Here is a 12,199-nt window from a genome sequence, read left to right on the forward strand (position 1 = left end):
AGCAAAACATCTTGCAGGATATTACATTAGCTTCTTTTCCTGACTGTGGGAAGACGACACAGTATTTTCACTGGCTGTCGTGGTTTAAGCCCAAGACACTGGTTTTTAGCACTAAGCGACCTAGAGTTATGAAAACTGAGTAAGTGGCAGAAAAATGCAGGAGGAAGACTGCAATTTCTTTCTTTTTTCTTTTTTTCTTTTTAAACAGTAAATACAGGACCATGTTAAGGAAGGGAAAAACCACGATTAGACAAGTTTAGTCTAGCTGCTGACCAAGTTTGGGCTTGGAAAATACATGAATTTCATGGGTTTATCTGCACTAGATACTCAGGGCATCAGAGTCTAAATAAAAATACCCCAAACACGTAAGGCCCAAGCATTTTCCTACTACACATCACGGAAGGACAATATTAAAAGTATGTGCAGTGAAACATCATTGTCACCCTTTCTCAACACATGTACTTTAAAAACCAGGCAGAACTTTTCAGGAATGCTTACAGAGGCTTTAGCAGTTAAAACTAGGAAGGAACAAAGACAGGAAGGGCAAGTGGTCACGTTTCATCGGAATTTGACTAAGCTCCAGCTCCATGTGGGTTGTGCCTGCTGTTTGAACGGTATGGAAAAAACACCATAGCAAGAAATTCACAGTCTTCAGGAATTTGAAGACACTCCTTGGGACATAACTCTTGCGTACTTCCCTGGGATGGCTCTATTCAAACCAGATCAGAGAGTAGCAGGGGGGGAAAGGCATGTACCTCTAACCACAGACAGAAATGATTGCCGTGAAACTGAAATGTGCTTCTATTCATATTAAAAAAAAGGGGAAGGAATCCTGATTTTTTTTTTTTTTTCCCCAGTCTTAAACAAAATAATCCATCCACATTGCTGTGATTAACATGCAGGATGGTAACTGCTTTGTTTCCAAGTGGGAAGTAAATAAAAAGGTGACACAGAATCAGTGTATTCCAGACACGTCACGTCAAGCTCACACCAGCTGTGAAAGGAAGCCTACAAATGAATGAGAATCTTCTCCCTGTTCCTCTCCTCTGACAGTGCTATCTGTCAGCCACTTCGTTTTCTCATCACATTTGCATAAACACTTTCTTCTAATGAAATTCCTGCACACTGAATGGGAGAATCTTCCTAATTACACATACTGTGTTACTAGATTTAGTTGACTACTTAAGACACTGTTGAAAGCATTTCCTTATTTTTATGATGTTTAGTTGCAAAAATAATATTTCTAAGGAGTTTTTACCAAGTATTGCTTCTGAACAAGTCTCTCTCACTTATCCGCCTCAATACCTGCAAATTTTCATAATGCTTTTGAACCTGGAGCTCATGAAGAGAAGAATGCCTACCCCACTTACAGACCATCAGTGGTTATACTCCAGTACAAAGCTCCATCAGCAGCTCTTGCAAAGAATCCTAAAGCCAATTTGTGCTCTATTAAATATTTCTAAATACTCACACCAAAAACAAGAAACCCAAAACACCACAGTGTTTACAGACAGCATCCAATTCTCTACGCACTTATGTAATGATAAATGGAATATTATAAATTATGAACTCTGGCAGAAGGACTGACTGACCCATAAAGGTCTTTGAAATTAATAAGATTTCCTGCTGTTTACAGAGTAGAGCAATGCTGGAACACTGAGGGAAGGATACCCTTAAAACCTGATGAAAGTGGAAATGGAGATATAAATCAATTTTTAGCTCAATTGATACTTTAAGCAGGGTACAATAAAGCACATTGAGCGCACAAAGCTCAATCCATAGCCTTCGGAGGCAAAAAAAACCCCCTACATCCTGCAAACCTGTACTCTGACATTTGCTATTTTCTATCCTTGGGTCATCTAAATTTACTTATGCTCGTGACTCTAAAGACAGGCTAACAAAACATCTATTAATTGAAAGAAAAAAAAACCCCTCAGTTCCAGAAGTACTTCAAATATAAGAATTATTTTCTATACTATGCTGTCCTCATTTCATGTATATGCTACTACCCAGTCTCACTTCATTTATTTTATTACTTGTTTATACTGCACAGCTTAACAGGAGTCTCGGTGTTTACTCTTCTGCCAGCATGAAGATCGCAGCACATCTCCAGTCTTTATAGAAGTCTGCGTCATGGTCAAGAATAACAATTTTGAAAGACTGTGCACTGTGAGTTATTCTGGAGTAAGTTACTGTCAAAGTAAGCAATATTAAACAAGTTTAGTCCTTTAATCCAAGTCAAGCCAGAATTATGCCAGTTTATATGAATTAATATGTTTATATACTGATCTAAGTACACACTTAGACATATACACTAAGTCAAACTCAGATCCTCATGGGCTCTGGATGATGCCAGATCCTGTGTTCCCAGGTAACAAGAGCCAAGGCACGTATGAAAGATGATGCAGATCACACACGTGTGCCTTGCTGCACGTACCTGTAAGCCAACAACATCTGATGGCTGAACTCACAGTATAAAACATTCTTTCCATTCAAAAAGAAAGTGAATATGGTGGAGTTCTGCACTTACTTAAAAACAGCTGGAGAAGTCTGTAGCTCATTATAAAGCATGCAGTACAGAGATGTAAAAAAGCACTATGAGTTTTGGTTTGAGACTGCTTTCTGACCCACTGCTGCTAAATGATCTTGCAAACACATTCCTCCTTCCCAGAGATCTCTTAACCCAACACTTTTAGACTTCTCTCAGCAATACACACATACACTGTCAATGCAGTATTTCAGTATTACTCCTCCATTATGACCACAAAAAGAATATGTGCTGTAGAGTCTGAAGGTGCGTATATCATAGAATGGTTTGAGTTGAAAGGGACCTTCAAGATCATCTAGTTCCAACTCCCTGACATGGGCAGGGACACCTTCCACTAGACCAGGTTGCTCAAAGCCCCATGGAAATGAACTGTTTGTCATGAACTGGAGTGATTATAATGCATGTTTCTACATGCTGTATTACTAATTTTATTGCTATTATCAGTTTACATTTACATATTATTGAACCCAAGTTCAGGAGTGTTATGTCCTAACTAGAAGGGAATGCGGAAGGAAGGCCAGAAGGCCTCCATGGATGGGTAAGGAGCTGCTGAGAAAACTTCAAGAGAAAAAAGCAGCTTATAAAAGGTGGAAGAGAGGACAGGTGGCCTGGGAAGAAAACAGGGACATTGTCTGGGAAGCCAGGGATCAGGTCAGGAAGGCTAAGGCCCAGCTAGAAATAAATCTGGTCAAGGATGTCAGAGATAACAGGAAGGACTTCTATAGGTGTGTAGCAAACAAAAGACAGACTAGGGATAATGTGGGCTCTCTCCGAAAGCTATCAGGAGAACTGGCTACCCTGGATTTGGAGAAGGCTGAGGTTCTCAATGACTTCTTTGCCTCAGTCTTCACCAGCAAATGCTCTGACCACACTGCCCAAGTCTTGGAAGGCAGATGCAGGGACTGTGAGAATGAAGACCTTAGGCCCACTGTAGGAGAGGACCAGGTTTGAGACCACCTTTAAGAACCTGAATGTGCACAAGTCCATGGGACCTGATGAAATCCATCCGCAGGACCTGAAGGAGCTGGCGAATGAAGTTGCTAAACCACTGTCCATCATATTTGAAAAATCATGGCAGTCAGGTGAAGTTCCCGATGACTGGAAGAAGGGTAATATAACCCTCGTTTTCAAGAAAGGGAAAATGGAAAACCCAGGTAACTACAGACCAGTCAGCCTCACCTCTGTGCCTGGCAGGATCATGGAGCAATTTCTCCTGGAAAGCATGCTAAGGCACATGAAAAACAACGAGGTGGTTGGTGACAGCCAACATGGCTTCACTAAGGGGAAATCCTGCCTGGCCAATTTGGTGGCCTTCTGTGATGGGGCTACAGAACTGATGGACAGGGGCAGAGCAGTTGATGTCATCTACCTGGACTTGTGCAAAGTGTTCGACACTGTCCCGCATGACATCCTTGTCTCCAAACTGGAGAGACATCAATTTGATAGATGGACCACTCGGTGGATCAAAAACTGGCTCGATGGCCGCACGCAAAGAGTTGTGGTAAATGGCTCGATGTCCAGTTGGAAACCTGCAACGAGTGGTGTCCCTCAGGGATCGGTGTTGGGACCGGTCCTGTTCAACATCTTTGTCGGCGACATGGACAGTGGGACTGAGTGCGCCCTCAGCAAGTTTGCCGACGACACCAAGCTGTGTGGTTCAGTTGATACGCTGGAGGGAAGGGATGCCATCCAGAGGGATCCTGACACGCTTGTGAGGTGGGCCGATGCCAACCTTATGAAGTTTAACCAAGCCAAGTGTAAGGTCCTACACCTGGGTCGGGGCAATCCCAGGCACTGCTACAGGTTGGGCAGAGAAGTAGTTCAGAGCAGCCCTGCAGAGAAGGACTTGGGGGTGTTGGTTGACGAGAAGCTTAACATGAGCCGGCTTCAGTGTGCGGTCGCAGCCCAGAAAGCCAACCGTATCCTGGGCTGCATCAAAAGAAGCGTGACCAGCAGGTCAAAGGAGGTGATCCTGCCCCTCTACTCTGCTCTTGTGAGACCTCACTTGGACTACTGCATACAGTTCTGGTGTCCTCACATAAAAAGGACATGGAGCTGTTGGAGCGAGTCCAGAGGAGGCCACGAGGGTGGTCAGGGGCTGGAGCACCTCCCATATGAAGACGGGCTGAGAAAGTTGGGGCTGTTCAGCCTGGAGAAGAGAAGCTGCATTGAGACCTCAGAGCAGCTTCCAGTGTCTGAAGGGGGCCTACAAGGATGCTGGAGAGGGACTCTCCATCAGGGACTGCAGTGGTTGGACAAGGGGTGATGGGTTTAAACTGAAACAGGAGAAGTTCAGGTTAGATATAAGGAAGAAGTTCTTTACTGTGAGGGTGGTGAGGCACTGGAACAGGCTGCCCAAAGAAGTGGTGAATGCTCCATCCCTGGCAGTGTTCAAGGCCAGGTTGGACAGAGCCTTGGGTGACATGGTCTAGTGCGAGTTTCCCTGCCCATGGCAGGAGTGTTGGACCCAGATGATCTTAAGGTCCCTTCCAACCCATTCTATGGTTCTATAACCCTACTACCTGGTATAAGAGTATGGAGCCCGACTGCAGTGCTGGGCTTTAACACAGTGTCAAGAGAGCCCTTACAAACACAGAAATGAGAATGTTTTCTACTGACATTTTCATTTACCTCTCCCAGCAGTACAAATTCCTTCTTCAGCTCCCCTCACAACTTTTCTACAGAGATAACAGCTGCATATTTTGTTTCCCTGTGGGTAACATTAACCCATGAGACAGAGTGAAAAAGCTGAGAGTACACAGGTATTGGGAGTCCCATGCTGTCTCTCTCTTGCTTTTTTTCTTTTTCCTTAATTTTTGTTCACTTTTTTGTTGGGGTATTTTTTATTTTTCTCTTTAACAAAAAAAAAAAAAAAAAAAAAAAGGAGGAAGAAAACATTTGAGAGCTTCTCAACTTCTGTAGATGGGCTGGAGATCTGCTGTTTTCCATGTTTTGAGGAAAACCATACCAGCTCAACCAAACCCCAAAGCCAACCTGCCATAAGGAGGCAATATGGATTGCAGAATCCCAGCAGAAGCCCTTTTAAGGCGGGGTCTTGGGGTCATTTGCTGTGTAAATATTGTGACAACTGAGTGTGTTGTCTGCAAATATGCAGAAATTCCCAGATTAAATGGGAGATATGTAAATGTCAGGCTTTAATTCTAAGTCATAGTTAATTTCTTTCTACCTAAGTCAATGGCCTTGGACAGCAGTATATAGTCCCTCTCCTACTGTTTCATCTCTTCTTTTGCAGAATATGTTGGCTTTTTTTTCTTCAATTTACCTTTAATGGGCAAAACTCTCTCTAAAGTGAGCTTTCCTGCTTAAAGAAATGCATTTTTCAATTATGTTAACCACCTTGTATCAATTGCATAATGTTTAAGATGAAGAATTCGTCTCTGTACAGATCACATTAACTATATGCACTAAGGAACTGAGAGAGAGGTACTGTCCACTGTGGTAAAATCTACAGCATCACTTGTGCTTTACTCTTGAGTAATGATACAGAGCAGACCATATGATACCCAGTGCAAATGGAATTGCTTAATTAATCAAACACATCAGTATTTAGCGTAATGTTTTCACAGACTTAAGAAAAGCATATTATTTAAGCTTTCATCCTTCACTCAGAATAAAGTTATTTAGATTTGTTTTCTGCTATTTCTGAAACAATACCCTCACGTTTTCCAGAGGGACAACCTGCCTTCATTTAGTATTCATTTGATACTTGTAAACCACTATTATAATGAAATTATGATAATTTTCAAGATTCAATCTTCCTTCAAAGAAGAACACCAGACAACAAAGTATTTTGTCTCAGTATTTGGCAGGCAGAGATATTTGCTAACTGCATTCTGAAGGGAAGTCCCTTTATGGCTGTTTTTGCTCTTCTCCACAAAGGTTCAACTACTCAGGTCTCAAAGTCACTGCCACAGCCACCCTGACAGGCATCATCCATCCCCACAGCCCTCCGAGGTTACCAGGGTACTGAAAACAGGGTAACTGTTTGACTCCAGGAGCTGGAGCAGTAGGAGATACTGCAGTAACACTGCACCCTCTCCTGGCCAGTAACAGCACTCCTGCCTCCCGGGGCTGGATGTGGGGCCTTCCAAAGCCACAGAGCACAAAACCCTGATAGCAGCACCCAGTGCAGAAGCTGGGCCACCATCCCAGTCTTCGCTGCCCTCCATTTCCAAAGAAAGACACACAACCTGTGCACTGCCTGCAGTGCAAGCCCACATGTATTTGGAGTTAAATGTCTAAGCACAAATTCTATGCAGTTGCAGAGCAGAAAGGCAAAGTCTGAGTATCTCAGCACCCCTCAACACATGCCTCCTCCAGCAACTCAAGACCCAGATTACCTGCTGCTGCTGCCTGCCCTCTCTCTGTGCCAGCACAGCGCTGGTGCCACACTACGTATGGGGTGCCAGAACAAGACCTGAAGCAACTGGACGCTTATTATGATTTTACTTGAATCCTGTAACACCTCTGGGCTGCCACCAAACAAAGGCACAGATACACACATCAGCAGCACTGCCAGGCACGCTTCCGAGCTGTAGCCAGCAGGTGGCACCAAAGATTTACCTGCAGCAGCTCTTCCATACTCGCTTTGTGGGAGCTCAATCTGAATCAACCTACACGAGTTCAAACATCTATCAGCTATAAATGCCTGGCACAGAAATGCATGGAGTTTCTTAGCTCTACCACAGGAATTCCCAAGATGCAATCCCTGGAGACAGAGCTGGATCATGGAGAAGCATCCCTGTACATACGTCCACTCACGAAGAGCCTAAGGCATGAGTACCCGTAGGGGGCAGCAGTACCCTGGCACTTGGGGGACTGCAGGGTGCAGGGGAAGAATGAGGCAAACTACCTGTATATTCAAGGTGTTTCTCCTGCTCAAGGACACTCAAGACATGGTGGCTTAGGGCTTTAGGTCTGGTGTCTTAGAGGGACACGCCACTGAAGCGGATGGACCTTTGGTAACAGCCATACTGTTTCATAAAAGGTAAACTGAGCAACAGAGAGGTGCATGGCACAGATGTAACATGCTTTGAAGTGCTGGCGCAAGGCCAGGGTGGGAAGCAGGCAGGTAAGTCTACAAGGCATGTATTTTTTATGTTTATAGCTGCAGCTAGTTACCTTTTAAACTCATCATGATAAAATTCAGATTTGCACGTCACCATCTCACTGGCTTGGCTGTCATCACGACTCCTGACGCCGCCAAATACATAAAGCTCAGAGGCAACTCCACAGGCCACTGCCCCAAACCTGAGAATCCAAACGAGAAAAGTAAGCAAATGCAATACATAAAAAAATTTCTCATATCCTTCTGCACTTTTCCCATTTTTTACCTTTTTAAAATTTTATATACACACATACTCCTTACGTTCAACTAGATGAGTCATGAATATAAATTATAAGCACCTAATTCAGACCATGTGAAAGAACAAAACAGCAAAGTCTTAATAGCTAGAAAAAATTCACAAGTTCCAGTTGAACTACAATTTCTAGTTTTCGTTTTGCATCAGGGGAGTATTGCTTCTAACATCAGAAGCGTGTTTCTACAAAATTCTTATTTATTGCTCAGATGCTTATCTTTACTCAGCCACATGTTAACTACAGGCCACCAGAAAGACATGATGAAATTCACAGGCCATCTTGAGGGATTCATCAGAGAAAAGACAACTTCCTCTCATCAGAGTGTTAAAGAAGTTTGTACACAGCAGCCTAGATCCCCCCTTCCATTTTCACTCACCTTCTCTCTTTCAGAGGACAGATTGCTGTCCACTGCTGAGTCCTAGGGTCATAACACTCAACAGATTCAAAGAGTTTTCCATAGGAGCCTCCACCCATTGCATAGATTTTCTTCTTCATAGCTGCATAGCAGCCAATCTTGTGGAAAAGAAGAAAAAGCAGATCTAAAATGACACACAAATGTACAGTATCGAGAGCTCAAAACTAACTACATACACATACACAAACATATTTAGTTGGGTTGCCTGCACCGCATGTCAATGCCATGCACAAAAATCCTCAGCCACAGTTTTGTTCTGGTATGTAAAGCAAGCAGCTGCTCTCTCTTATTTCATTTTGGGACTGTTACAGCTTCTACTTGAAGCAAAAGGTTAAAATATATACATATATGCTGTCATTAATTATTTAGCAGTAAGTAATGTGGTAACATACGATGTAGTTTTTACCTTTCTAACCATGGTCAAGTCTGGCTGCTTGGTCCAGGTCCGGCTATAAATATCGTAGCTCTCCATAGAGATGAGCTCCCTTTCACCGTCCTCGCCTCCCAGGATATACAGAATTCCATCAATCTCTACCACACCAAAATTATGTCGTGCCTAAGGAATACCAATAAAGTCAACACTGTAAAACATAACTGCCATTGGGAATAAATCAGTACAATTTCAGTGTATCTGTCTGCAAAAGGATATTGCTATTATGCTTGGGTTTTGGTTTGGTTTGGGTTTTTTATGGTGAAGTCCTAAACTCCAGAATAAGATTATTAATTTATTCAACTAAACAAAACAAAGGGTATTCAAAAAATACAGAGCAGCAACAGCCAAGAGAGACCACACAGAAATCTAAGAACAGGGCTTGGCCCTATTTCAGTTTGCACAGTAGTGGTCTCCATGATGAAGCTGTTGCTTTCAGGCCTCAACAGCAGCAAAACTCAGACCCATTATCTGTGAAAAGGCAACTCTTCTATTTGGTATGTAGGAGAACAGTTACCCTCAGTCCCTCAGCAAGCAGGAAACACAATGTATTGTAAAGTCTTACTCATAGTAAGCAGGAAACAACATATCGTAACTACAAATGTGGCCAGAACTACAAGCCTTTGCCAACCAGACACTAATGAGGAAAATCCTGTGGCAAACAATAATTTCTTAATAAATGCCCTGTGCTGATTTAAGAAGATAAAAACACAGGTGTATTAACGATGTATGTTTACAAATAATAAACTGTACTTTTTGATGGAATGCAAATATGAAGAAGGAAGTATTAACTCAAACCAAATCTAAATAGGTCTGTGCAAGCCAAGTTCTGCATGTTGGTCAGTCCTCTGTCCATCTTTTCTACACAGTCCAATTCCTTTGTCCATTTAAGAGTTCTCCTGTTTTAGAAGGCCATATGCAGAAAATTAACTGGATTATATGACTGGTTGGTTATGAAATTCCTGAAGTTTTGTAGTTCATTTTTACAGCTAGCTCTTCACCGTTTAGTTTTTCCAGATCCAGCAGTCATTATCAGACCGTAAGCATAACAGGATATAAACACAAGTCAGTCTGTAGCATGATTTTGGATGTGTAAGATGCAAGTGACTGGAGATTCACAGTAAAATTCCCAGAAGAAAAAGAACATCTTGCCAAAATAAAAACTTAAATCCCAACAGTTAGATTAGTTAGACAGAGTTAGACAGAGATCTTGCCTCATTCATTGGTGGTAAGGAGCTCCATGAATTGGTATCTGGATCATATTTCTCTCCAGAGCTTAGCGTTCCCTTGTTTTCATCCTGACCACCAAGCACGAATAAAAATCCTTCTGTAAAACAAAATGCAACATGATCTTAAAAGCAAGACTCAGACTTATACACTGGGCGAGACAAGGTGACTGGTGAGCTCTATTCACCTTGAATTCACCAAGAGATTCAGACCAGTCACAGGTCAATCTCTATCCTGGAGAAGGTAAAGCATATACTTCTATCTGGACTCAAGTCTACCCTTGCAGGTACTCTTCAACATATTCAGTGATGCAGCAACTAGAATTTACTTAAAACAACGGAATACTCCTGGAGAGACAGATGTAGCAGATTCCCACAAAACGTTGGGGGAATGACACTCAGATGACAGGGGTTTTCACAGAATCAAGTAATGTTTTGGGCAGACAAAGGGGAAGCATGAAATAACCCCAGTGCAGTCAATCTTACAGAAAAAACATCATAAGCTGTATTTTGAGGCACTGGTAAGTTTTTATAATATTGACTTTACAAATACAAAGTTCCCCTTTACCTGCTGACAATACTCCATGATTGATCCTTGGAATACTCATAGGAGCAAGTTCAATCCAGAGCTGTCTATTGGGATCATAAAGAGGACACATACACCGCATCACTGAGGTTGGTTTCCGTGATCTGAACACAGGGGTGGGGAGGGAACAAACAAAAACAGAAAGACAAGACAGAGTTTTACAAGTTCACTGTTAACAACTTGTGTCCAAAGATTGCTTGTTCATGTTCTAATTTATCTGACTTTCATAAAGTGTGGCATTTCCCTGGTAAGAAGACCTCCAAGCCAAATGTGTGTAAACTGAGTTTTGTACAGACATGAAACCAGACGCACCGCATTCGAACTCTATCTGCCTGTAACATTTTTTATGACGGAACTTTGAACAAACTAAAAAGAACTGATAGAGAGTACTAGTAATGTCTGAGTAAAGCAATCCACAAACTGATGTGCAAAATGTTATTGGACTATTTTATTACACTTCTATAAAACGCAAACATCTAAGTGCTGAATTTATCTAAACAGGACAAAAACCTCCCCTCCAGTACACAGGTACCCAAGAAACAAAAGGGATTATTGTGCGGAACAGGAATTTTCACCTGGCACCTCAGACACACCAATAATGACTTTTTTTTGGGAACACAGCTATTATAAACAAAACAGTTAAAGCACACACTTATTATTTTTAAGATTTATTATAGACGCTTTTCAGATCACCAGAAAAGTGTTTCTCCAATGTTCTGTGCTTATTTTGAGTAAAGCCTATTCAGTTAAATAAAAACCAGCCAACACTTACTGAACAAACAACACGTCCTACTCTCTAGTACATGCTGAATGTTAGAAAATTATCACAAAATAACTATTAATTGCTGAATCATTCACGAAGGTATTCTAGGTGTGTCTGACCAACTTAAAATCAAACTCAAATGGCAGAGCAATAAGCCCATTAGGAGAACATATTCTCACCACACTGGGTTTTCAGACATGCCACGAATGCTAAACACTTTTTACCATCTGTGACAACCTGTGATGCCACCTCATACTTACACTCGCTCTTCTCCGCCAACAGTCACTATACACTCTGAGTATCCCCGGGGCTTGAAGGAGGCCAGCATCGCCTCTCCCTGCTGTGGTGGTGTGAGGGGAATGTTGTTGCACTCTTTGACGATCTCCCGTACCAGCGGTTCGCTCATCATCTGCTCACGTAAATACGCTGAATCTAAGCCTGAAACCCACACTGCTGACATGACATCCTTCATGTGAACCTACGGGAAGAGAGAGATGTCAGAAAACCCACCCAGCTTTACAAATCAGCTGTAAGGCACTACTACATACAGAAGCTTCTATATTCGTCAAAAACTTTAGAGTTTCTGACATTTGAAATAACAAAACTTACAACACCATGTTATTAAGAAAATGTGCCAAGTCTTCAAAGGTTCACTACAGATGTGCTACTTGCTTTCTCTTCACAACAGCAACATTATATCAAATGCCGAAAAGTTACCTTTTTTCTTAATGCCTATCAAATAATAAAGGCAGCAGATGATATATCATCAACACAGCCCTCGCCCTGTTACTGCAATCCTGCTGTCTGCATTTCAGGCAAAATTCAACTAGTTCTATAAATGCAAGCTGA

General features: G+C 42.2%; 1 protein-coding gene across 1 annotated transcript in view; it reads right to left on the minus strand.

The window, feature by feature from the left end:
- Positions 1–12,199, minus strand: part of GAN (gigaxonin) — a 45,654-nt gene that overhangs the window by 17,882 nt on the left and 15,573 nt on the right. The window contains exons 4-9 of the mRNA XM_030470178.1: positions 11,611–11,828; positions 10,570–10,691; positions 9,990–10,102; positions 8,752–8,901; positions 8,307–8,443; positions 7,691–7,819 (exon numbers count right to left, since the gene is read on the minus strand). Coding sequence (XP_030326038.1) covers positions 7,691–7,819; positions 8,307–8,443; positions 8,752–8,901; positions 9,990–10,102; positions 10,570–10,691; positions 11,611–11,828 — 869 coding nt within the window. The remainder of the gene's footprint in view (positions 1–7,690; positions 7,820–8,306; positions 8,444–8,751; positions 8,902–9,989; positions 10,103–10,569; positions 10,692–11,610; positions 11,829–12,199) is intronic.

Source organism: Strigops habroptila, chromosome Z, assembly GCF_004027225.2.
Source record: "Strigops habroptila isolate Jane chromosome Z, bStrHab1.2.pri, whole genome shotgun sequence".
Classification (NCBI taxonomy): Eukaryota; Metazoa; Chordata; class Aves; order Psittaciformes; family Psittacidae; genus Strigops; species Strigops habroptila.